The sequence below is a fragment of the Chiloscyllium plagiosum genome, unplaced genomic scaffold (assembly GCF_037043375.1).
Source record: "Chiloscyllium plagiosum isolate Xiang-an unplaced genomic scaffold, Cpla_swu_hap1 HiC_scaffold_37, whole genome shotgun sequence".
NCBI classification, from domain to species: Eukaryota; Metazoa; Chordata; class Chondrichthyes; order Orectolobiformes; family Hemiscylliidae; genus Chiloscyllium; species Chiloscyllium plagiosum.
This window is the reverse complement of record NW_028270175.1, coordinates 21,302,695-21,314,094: the sequence shown is the minus strand read 5'-3', so window position 1 is coordinate 21,314,094 and position 11,400 is coordinate 21,302,695. Positions and strand designations below refer to the sequence as shown.

At 40.7% G+C, this 11,400-nt stretch overlaps 1 protein-coding gene across 4 annotated transcripts in view; it reads left to right on the top strand.

The window, feature by feature from the left end:
* Positions 1-4,565: 4,565 nt before the first annotated feature.
* The window catches only part of LOC122540343 (matrix remodeling-associated protein 8-like), a 62,452-nt gene continuing 55,617 nt past the window's right edge, over positions 4,566-11,400 (top strand). Inside the window, exons 1-2 of one of the 4 annotated variants that reach the window (XM_043675918.2) lie at positions 4,569-4,822; positions 4,906-4,985. In XM_043675918.2, the coding sequence (XP_043531853.1) occupies positions 4,937-4,985 (49 nt within the window). In that variant the 5' untranslated portion in view covers positions 4,569-4,822; positions 4,906-4,936. Of the gene's footprint in view, positions 4,986-11,400 lie in introns of all 4 variants that reach the window. The other 3 variants (XM_043675920.2, XM_043675921.2, XM_087980445.1) reach the window with 3 other exon arrangements.

Genomic DNA, 11,400 nt, shown 5'->3' with positions numbered 1-11,400 from the left:
TCTCTCACAAGTATCCTTACATAGAAATAATGAAGGACACCACTTCGACTGGGACAACACATCAATCTTCGGACAAGCCAAACAGAGAATTCCTAGAAGCATAGCATTCCAACTGGAACTCGATCAACAAACACATCAAGTTAGACCCCATCTACCACCATCTGAAAAAGAACAGGAAATGACATCACCAGCCCAAAGAAACCCAAACATATATTCAGAAAGCAGGAATCTTGTACAGTGCTTCGCCTGAGGCCCACTGAAGATGTTACCTAGTAGGGTGACGAAACATCTGGAAATGAACCTTCCAGCTCAGCGAGCAAACCTACATCCAGATACTAAACGATTATTTTGCACCAATATTTACTGTGTAAAAGAATATGGAAGATATACAATTTAGGGAAATGGATGGTGATATCTTGAGAAATGTCCAGAGGAGGAGGTGGTGGATGTCTTGTAACGTATAAAAGTGGATAAATCCCCAGGACCTGATCAGGTGTACTCTAGAACTCTGTGGGAAGCTAGGGAAGTGATTGCTGGGCCACTTACTGAGATATTTGGATCATCGATAGTCACAGATGAGGTGCTGGAAGACTGGAGGTTGGCTAATGTGGTGCCACTGTTTAAGAAAGGTTGTAAGGACAAGCCAGGAAACTATAGACCAGTGAACCTGACATCAGTGGTGGGCAAGTTGATGGAAGAACTCCTGAGGGACAGGATGTACATGTATTTGGAAAGGCGAGGACTGATTAGGGATAGTCAACATGGCTTTATGTGTGGGAAATCATGTCTCACAAACTTGATAGAGTTTTTTGAGGAAGTAGAAAAGAGGATTGATGAGGACAGAGCAGTAGATGTGATCTATATGGACTTCAGTAAGGAGTTCGACAAGGTTCCCCATGGGAGACTGGTGAGCAAGGTTAGATCTCACAGGATATAGGGAGAATTAGCCATTTGGATACAGAATTGGCTCAAAGGTAGAAGACAGAGAGTGGTGGTGGAGGGTTGTTTTTCAGACTGGAGGCTTGTGACCAGTGATGTGCCACAAGGATCGGTGCAGGGTCCACCACTTTTCACCACTTATGTAAATGATTTGGATGTGAGCATAAGAGGTATAGTTAGTAAGTTTGCAGATGACACCAACATTGGAGGTGTAGAGGACAGCGAAGAAGATCACCTTAGATTACAATGGTATTTTGATCAGATTGGCCAATGGGCTGAGAAGTGACAGATGGAGTTTAATCTAGATAAATGTGAAGTGCTGCATTTTGGGAAAGCAAATCTTAGCAGGCCTTATACACTTATTGGTAAGGTCCTAGGGAGTGTTGCTGAACAAAGAGACCTTGGAGTGCAGGTCCATAGCTCCTTGAAAATGTAGTCGAGGGTAGATAGGATAGTGAAGAAGGCATTTGGTATGCTTTCCTTTATTGGTCAGAGTATTGAGTACAGGAGTTGGGAGGTCATGTTGGGGCTGTACAGGACATTGGTTGGGCCACTGTTGGAATATTGCATGCAATTCTGGTCTCCTTCCTATCGGAAAGATGTTGTGAAACTTGAAAGGGTTTAGAAAAGATTTAGAAGGATGTTGCCAGGGTTGGAGGATTTGAGCTCTAGGGAAAGGTTAAATAGGCTAGGACTGTTTTCCCTGGCATGCCAGAGACTGAGGGGTGATCTTATAGAGGTTTATAAAATCATGAGGGGCATGGACAGGATAAATAGACAAAGTCTTTTCCCTGGGGTGGGGGAGTCCAGAACTAGAGGGCATAGGTTTAGGGTGAGAGGGGAAAGATATAAAAGAGACCCAAGGGGCAACGTTTTCACTCAGAGGATGGTATGTATATGGAATGAGCTGCCTGGGGAAGTGGTGGAGGCTAGTACAATTGCAGCATTTAAGAGGCATTCGGATGGGTATATGAATAAGAAGGGTTTGGAGGGATATGGGCCGAGTGCTGGCAGGTGGGACTAGATTGGGTTGGAATATCTGGTTGGCATGGACGAGTTGCACCGAAGGGTCTCTTTCCGTGTTGTACATCTCTATGACTATTTATGATTCTATGATCCAACTGATTCCAATCACTACATGCTCCAAGAACGAGTGAGAACTATGAGCACAGCCTCCTCTGTTGTCCTCTATCCCTGTAGGTGCCACTGCCTGAAAAGTCCCAGGACATGGTATGCTTCTCTGACACAGTGGTTCCTTGAGTAATTTTAAAAAATAAATCAACCTGTTCAGACAATTTACAACATACCTCTCGAGCAGGTGATACTTGAACCTGGGCCTGGCTCAGAGGTAGAGACATTACCACTGCACCACAAAAGCCCATCCCCTTTAATAACCTTTGCTCTAACTGAATCATTCGCCTTGCCATCTCTAATCAGTCAAGGATTCTGGAGACAAGCCTTTAATTGTTTTGCTGTGGTAAGAGCAACAAGGTGTACAATGTTAATTAATGTGAAGTCATCTGTTTTGGTAGGAATAACAGTAAAAAGGACTATTCCTTGAATGGTAAAAAAAAATTGCAGCCTGCTGCTGTGCCGAGGACCTGGGTGTCCTTGTGCATGAATCACAGGAAGTTGGTTTGTAGGTGCAACTGGTAATTAAGAAGGCAAATGGAATTTTGTCCTTCATTGCTAAAGGGATTGAGTTTAAAAGCAGGAATTTTATGTTGCAGCTGTATGGGGTGCTCATGAGGCCATACCTGGAGTAGTGCATACAGTTATGGTCTCCTTACTTGAAAAAAAATGTACTGGCACTGGAGGGGGTGCAGAGGAGGTTCACTAGGTTGATTTCGGAGTTGAGGGGGTTGGCTTATGAGGAGAGACTGAGTAGACTGAGATTGTACTCATTGAAATTTAGAAGAATGAGGGAGGATCTTATAAAAATATATAAAATTATGAAGGGAATAGATAAGACAGAACTAAAGAAGATGTTTCCACTGGTGGGTGAAACTAGGATCAGAGGGCATAACCTCAAAATTAGGGGGAGTGTATTTAGGACGAAATTGAGAAGGAAGTTCTTCACCCGAAGGGTTGTGAATCTATGGAATTCCCTGCCCAGTGAAGTAGTTAAGGCTTCCTCAGTAAAAGATTTAAAGCTAAGATAAAAAAAATTGAACAGTGAAGGAATTAAGTGTTATGGTAAATGGGCAGGTAAGTAGAACTGAGGCTACAAAAAGATCAGCCATGATCTTATTGAATGGCAGAGCAGGCTCAAAGGGCCAGATGTCCTACTCCTGCTCTTAGTTCTTATGTTCTAAGAAGGCCTACTATTACAGCAATAGGATTTGCAAAAGTAAATGGTGCTGATGTCTGAATAAACTGGAGATTTAGTTGTGCATACAAATTGTATCGTTACTGAACTTGGTTTTACAATTTGCAGTTGGTGCACAACTGAGCACAACCTTGCCATTTTGAACCTAACTGGATGATTACCATCCTTCAAAAAAATGGAACTTGCCATGTTTATCCTGGTATGGCAATATGTGACTACAGTGGCACACTAATAGTTGATTCTTAATGTTTTCATTGTAATTAATCATTGACAGTGTACAGTGGCATATAATCCCAAGATCAAATAATTTTTATAACTGAATAGTCTGCAAACACTCATTGCCTGGATCCGCTTATGAAGAGGGCAGTTGGGAAAGTCCATGGGAATTAGTTATTGTTCACAGGACTTAGGAACAGTCTGCATCAAAATGAGATGAAAATGAATATTGCACCTAAACAAAAACTCAATTCTCGAAGAAATAAAAATAAACAAGTTATATAAACATCAAAGACAGTTGACCCGATTTAAAACACACAGGAAAACAAAATTTCAACCTACTTCCTGACATTACAGAGACTTGATTTCAGAGATATTTCACTTATCTCAACACTTTAGGGATTGCTTTACTGGTTCTTTCCAAGCTCTTTCCTGTGGACTGGAGACAGATCTATGAGTTCGTTCTAAATCTGCTGATTTGAACTTTCCTCAAATCAGAGAATTTAACTTTTTTTCGTTCTAAAAACCTGCATTTTTCTAACCAGACCCTCTTGGTTTAGAAGTTTCATAAACTAAAACTTCTGCTGAGATAACTGGTTCCAGAACTGCCCTGACTACTCCTGGGAGAAATTCTTCTGAGCATGTTTACTTGTTGTATACCCAACAATATAAACATCTTTCCATTAACACTATTGGCTTTGCAACTCACCTCTCTGATAAAAATTGGATTAGGTCACTGTTCTGGAACGACACTGACTTAAATTAAAGAAAATCCTTCACCAAAGTAAACAACAATCATACACAACTTTTTTTTTGAAATCCAAGCTCAAAAATGTTTTTTATATAAGGTTTATATATAAACCTTTCACATAGAATCAATGTATACTTTTTAAGAAAATTTTGCAATTCAAATTATACCAGCAAACAGAGGGTTAAAAGATTTCTGCTATGATGTTTCTACTAGGAAAGTTCAGATTAAAGGGAAGGAAAATCAAAATAAGTCAGAAAAATCCAAAGTGGCAAAGTGTTATGGCCCAGAGCCAAATGAGGCTGGGACAACTCAAAGCTGCTCGAACTCCAAGCAAATTAATAACACACAGAGAAAGAAGAAAACATAGCTTAGGATCTGGAGTCGTGCAGAGGAGTGTGATTAGCGGGAGAGTCACATTTTCTCTGCCAAAGTTAGGAACAGCTTGGGTTTGGAATCATTTGCAGGCAAAAAGGACGCATTTACTTGTGAGGCTGGTCTCACCAAGAAAAAGAATATTTACCGACAAGGAGAGGACAACACCCACTCACACCACCCCAATTAAAGAAAAACTCCAAACTTATAAACAGGTCCGTTGAAGTAAAAGGGCTACGAGCTTCAGTAGCAGAGAGCTGTGATGATGTCATAATTTATTTTTGATTTGAAACAACAGAGAAAAGTTTACTGAAGACAAGAAAAAGAAAATGGGACGGCTGGCTAAACTCCTGGTATTGCATCTCCTGATTTTAAAAGGTAAGACGTTTTACGTATACTGTTTTTCAAAAGAATCAAGTCATTTAGATAAGGACTCAGAAGTATAAAATGTATTATAGTATCCTGATTTTTAAGTTCTTCTGTCTCAACTCGCTAACTAGACAAAGGCATTTGCAATTCTAAAGTTTATTGGTTAGTGTTCTGAGTTTAACAGTATGTATAAACAAAGTGTTCGTGGAAGCTTATTGGCTTGTGATCATTCTTACTGCATTAATCAAAAGTTAGATGGACATAGGCAGTGACTTTAATGTTTGTCCCAAAAATAAAGCAGCAGATTTTTGCGAATGTCTTTCTTGTCACTGATAAAGATACTGTGTAATTTCTCTTGGACATTTAGAATTCTCTGCATGAACAAGCTTTGTCTTTTATTCAGTCTGTGCTGTGTCTGCATTGGGAGTATTCAATATGGCAGACTAGAGGGAGTTTTACTTCATATCTAACCTGTGCTGGAGCTGCCCTGACAGTGTTTGATGTTTGAATGTTTACTTGTTGTGGAAGGTACAAACATCCATCACCTCGATGACCACAAAATTCAGCTCTTGGCAGTAAAAAATAAGTATCATGACAGTGAGATTCACTGTTAAAGAGATCTGGCCAATGGGATAGTTCCACCATTTTATCTAAAACCAGATTAGATAACACAGAACAAAATGTGGGCTTGTTGAGTTACATTTAGATATTGACTAGATATCTTTCTGGCATTCCAACTCCTAACTTCTGTCATTCTATAATTGACCTCAGTGCCTTGGATTAGAAAGAAAATAAATGAAGGACTATTGCATTTCATGACATAAAAAATCAAACATAGAATTGAGTTTTCTGTGATTCCCCATGCACAAATGTGCTTCGATTACTCGTTGTTGAGGCTAGCACTTGAAGGATGGTTAATCAAGCTAAGTACTGACTGTGGGTGGGAAAGACTAAAACTTTGATTTTAACTGGAGTCTAATGTGGGCAGTTTTCTGCTGATCTTGATAAATGCAGGCTCAGAAGATTTTATCCTCATGGACGTCATTCGTCTCCCATCCAAACTGGTGGAAGCAGCTCCTGTCCAGGCAGCAATGGATGTCAGGTGGCTGAAGGAATAGTTCTCAACACTCAGTTAAATGGATAAGAGGGACTCATAATCAGGGAAAGGGTGAACCCAGGACATGGGAGGAGCACTTCTTGTTCTTCCTGACTTCACAAGGAAGCCATATATGAAACAAAACCTGCCTTTGTCGGCCCCTTCCAGCTCCTTCATGCTGCTTATCAAAGGGTTGTAATAGTCAGGCTCTGAGAACGCCATATTTAAAGAGGCATCCTGAAGGTCTTTTTCATTTGTACAGAATACCTGCTAAAGTTAGAAACTGCAGGAAAAAGTGGGTTTGGGGCAGACAATTCTTCAGATGATTTAAACTGCCCACCCAGTTTCTGCCAGAGAGGAATGGTTAAATTCATCCCACAATAAATTAGGATGCACTTGTGGAAACTTGTACTTTGTTTGCAAATACAAAGAGGTGAGAGGAACTGATGCACCATGAAATGTCCTGATCAGCAACTTCTGTAAATTATACATTCCAGGATGTACTGTGATAGTTCTGGCACTTTGTGCACTGAAACCCACAGAAGTAGACAAAATTCGGTGATTCCTTAATATAAACCTTCCAGATCCACCACATTTTATTATGTTTGTTGTCTTAAAAAAAACTGATGTGTTACACTAATTGTTCCTGGAACACTGAGAACTTCACTATCATGATTTTGTTGCTACAAGAATGTATTTTGCAGAAAGAGAATTGGACGAGTTGTATTTTTATAAGTCCACATTAGGATTAGAGACATTAAGGGGAGAGTGGGCTTAGAATCAGAGCGAATGAGGAAAATTACAATAGATTCAGGGAAAGCGGAAAATGGTATTAGAATACGACATTGGAAAAACAATGGGGTTAATCATCGAGGATCTCCCATCAGATTCCCTGCTGCTGATGACTATCTGGAGATCCCGACTTGAAACTGTCTGGATGTGAAGTGAAAAAGATTAGGCAACGTTGTGATGGTCACTCAAGTTGAGTACTGAACTAGCACTTGTAATATTTTTATTGTGCACATAAACATGCTTGAATGTTTGTGTGTTGAACTGTATTTAGTACATTCTTTCTGTGAATTATCCCAGATGTAGCAGAGCCTAGGATTTGTGCTACCCTGTATGCAACACCTTACAGCCTGCCTTTTTGTTTTGTTTGGGATGGTTTGGTTATGTTGGTTGTTTTGTTTTAAGAACATTTTGAAAGATACTTGAATTCTATGTTTTTTCATGTTTTTGAATATTCCTTGCTCCTATGTTTGACTTATAAAACAATCTTTTTTCTGTTATTTCACTTATTCTGTTGCATCACTTGCTCCAGATTTACTCCAATCCTTTCACTATTATGGTGCCCTGATTAGTTACTCACTTCCTGGCAGGTGTTCCCCAGATGATATATTAAATGTTTTTTTTAACTGTTTTTCTCTTCTCTCTATTCAAGAGCAAGCCCATGTGACCCTGAGGTTCCTGACTCTGCACAGCTCCGAATTCCTGACAAATTCAAAACAGCTGTTGTTAACCTCTGCTGCAGTTCTCCTCCCCTTACTGCTGCTCTGTCTGCCAAAAGGTCATAAAAACATTTTGTCCCATTCTAGGAACGTAGGAATGGAATAGATAGCTCCGATAGTTCCACCACTTAATTAAATCAGGTTTGATCTTTGTCTCGACTCCATTGACCTGTCTTTTATGCATGGTGTGATGTTAGTTGCAATCTTTCTGGAGAAAACCAATTAAGAAGGTGCCTACTAGACCCCTATCCATTTAAGGAAATGGACCAGCGAACCAGAAGAACCAGCAGCAAAAGGCAGTTGGCCCACCATGAGATGCTTTCTTATGTGGGCACTGTTGATGTTGGGATGAGAGCACAAGGGTGCCTAAAGATAACACAGATCACCATGGCACAGTTAACACTTCTGCCTCACAATACCAGGGAACGGGTTCAGTTCCAGTCTGAGCAACTGTCTTTGTGGAGTTTGCACATTCTCCCCGTGTCTGCGTGTGTCTCCTCCAGGTTCTCCGGTTTGCTCCCACAGTCCAAAGATATGCTGATTAGGTGAATTAGACATGCTAAATTGCCATGTAGTGTCCAGGGATGTGCAGGCTATGTGGTTTAACTATGGTAAAATTTAGGGTTACGAGGATAGGGTGGAATGCTGTTTGGAGGATTGGTGCAGACAGCATTGGCTGAATGGCTTCTATCTGCGGCTGTATGGATTTTATGACTCACTAATTATAGCTTTATGGCCACAGATGCCATGCTATTGATGTGGAGGGTTAACCCCCTCTCCATCGCAAGTTGGTCAGTGGTCTCAACTGTGGTTCTCTGGCAGCCATGGAACAGGAAATATGTGGAAAATTTAAAGGATGCTTCCCATGCTCTCCTGACCTGCTGTCAGGTGCCCATCTTCAACTAACAGCTGGACTTCAGCCTCAGAGGGAGCTGATCCACCATTGTGGCTTTGACAATGTGACCCCAGATGGGGACTTAATAAGACCTCATTCGTATCCTGCTGCTACTGGATTAAGTAATCAGTAGTGGACAGAAATGGCTTCAAGAAAATGCACTTAGGTGGAATTGCATTGAAGAGTCACCCCAGTTTGTGTTTTTTAAACTTTCCTCTTAGTCACTTCCAAATCCATCCACACAGAAGTTGGAAATGCAGCCTGGTATGCTGGGAAGCACTGTGGCCAAATTTCACCTTGTCCTTGTGCAACATTAAACACTGTGAAGAGCAAGTATCAATGAATAGTAATTCAGGAGAAGGAATATCAGCTGTCTTTCCTTGCTCTAATTCAAGGTTATGGCATTCATTAGTGGCAATTCAGTTACTTTCTTGAGCTAAATCAACTTGGATCTGAGAATAAATCCGGGGAGTGGTCTAGCCCATTTGGTTCAGCAGAATAGCAAGAACATCCTTCAGCATTGAAGACTTTAGAAGTCTTTGGGCACATGTTGTCACGTATCGTGTTTAAAATCATCTAGAGTAAAACCACTGATCCAGATTTATGTCCACAGTCTAAACCACACAAGGAATGAAAAATGAATAAAGGTTAGCAGAAAAAAGACAGAGGGGCAGAATATTTCCAAGCTATGAACAATATGGGCTATGGCAAGATAAATGGGAGAATTGTGTGAGATAGCTGTCTCAATGTCAAGGCCATCTTGCCATAACTTCTCATTTTGCTTAAGTGGCTTGGCAACAAAACAGCTGTTGTGAAAGCTTAACATGGAAACCTTGGTGCAGTCTACTCTCTGCTTGCTTTAAAAGAACTCAAAGTTGGACGCTGGGCACCACCATCTCTGACATGCTTTGTGGGTACCAGCCATATACGTTTCATGCTCATTGACACTGGCATCCAATATGTGCCAGCCTATGAACCCTCAAGGCATATCTCTGGTCCACTTCCAGGATGTCTCTGCACTTCAGTGCTTCACATTGGGCTTTACCAGTAACTATCATTGCAATGCTGCAGCAAAAGCAGTTTGTGTTCAGGAACACACACCCAGCTCATGAACTCACTGTCATAAAGCTCATTTAGTATGAGTCAATCTCTATGCTTGCAGCATCCGTTCCTTGCCTTACCTTGACTTCTTCCATTTTGCCTCCTTAATCAGAGGTACCTGGCTCATATTATTACTGTCTTGAATGCCATTTAGCACAGCCACAAAGCCAGGATGCATGCCACGGTTGTCATCAGGCCTCAATCCAGTCAAACGGATCGCCTTCACTCAGAGAATCTAGCGTAGTAAATCAAGTGCAGTTTCCAATACCAGTCCAAGCTGAGTGGACGGCACAGCTTTATTGTTATTCAGGTGGAAAGATTTCCTGAATGAATGAGTTGGCAGCTCAAAGGTCATGCATGGCTGTTGATAGTGAAGGTTTGGGTGAGTAAGAGTGAGTAGGGAAGATTTTATATGCATTAGTGAAAGTAGTAGATCATGAGCTTAGTGGGAAGTCAGTGTTGTAGGAGAGAGAGAGAGAGTGTGAATGTAATGTATCAAAGAGACATGATGTTACTCATGCTGATAGATGGCGGATGGATATTGAACTACTTCTTACAGTGCTAGACATTCCTCTAGAAGGCTGAGACTGTTCCAAACCGTATGTTAGCCTCAGACCAGGCTGGTGTGTTTTGTTTTTGTAGTTGCCACTGCTGGTCCTGGGAAAAAAGCAAGTCCCACATTTGCATCATCCTGAGTGGCAGGAGGTCCAAGACCATATCCACAAAACAGGATGATGTTTTACCCTGTCTGCCATGTCTGGGGTATATGTCAACAATAATGAAGGCAGCTCTGGACTGACAATGCTTGTCCATTTACACATTGTAACCTTTTTTAGACAGCATGGGCATAAGGGATACTAGTGAATTCCAGGATTTCTAGTGAGTGGCCAATTGCTCCAGGAATGGCATGTGGTAAAAATGTGGACATAGGAATTGATTTTCACCATGAGACTCAAAAGACAAAGTGGTGAGGTTGGTAATATATAGTGAGAAACTTTACTCCACCTTGCAGTGAGAATCATCCACCAAATTCACCATAACACACACTTAGCCAAAAAATGGCAAGAATTCTGTGCCTCTCGAGCTAGGATGTCCAAAAGTGCTTTATAGCCAATGGAATACTTTAAGTGTAATAAAGGAAAAGCAGCACATCTTTTGCATACCCTAAGGTCCATTAAATGGCAATATGATTAGTAACCAAACAATCTGCATTTAATGACATTGGTTGAAGGCTAAAATATTGCCAGAACACCGGGGAGAATCTATCTGCTCTTCACAAAATAGTGCTATGGCATATTATGGATTTGCTTAATATACCAAACTGGGCCTCAGTTTAGCGTCTTATCTAATTCCAAGAATTGTCCTGCAATGGGAAAATCCAATACTCTCTTAATGTGCCTGTTTTGGCTCATGGATGAAGAATGGCAATTTACTTCTGTACTAAAATATTATGAGATTGTATAAATCTGAATCCCAGTGAGAATCAGCATGTTTAAGAGGAGAAAACTGAACTTGAATGAACTGTGCCTTTAGGAGAAGAGGGAGCCTTGATACACGGCTTCCATTCTGAATCTCTTCAAAACTCGTAATTTATTCGATTACAAAATTACTGATTTTGAAATGATTCTTAGAACTGAATGTGGCCATTAAAAATATAGCTGTTATACCTGAGAGCTATGATCATTTTGTGGAATTGATGACTTGAAGGAAAATGCTGTACCACTAATACAACATCTGTGCTCATCTGGTGAAGGTAAAGAACTATTCAAAAACTGTATGAACATTCACTGATGGACAGTAGGTTCTCTGCAGTTGATATTTTAG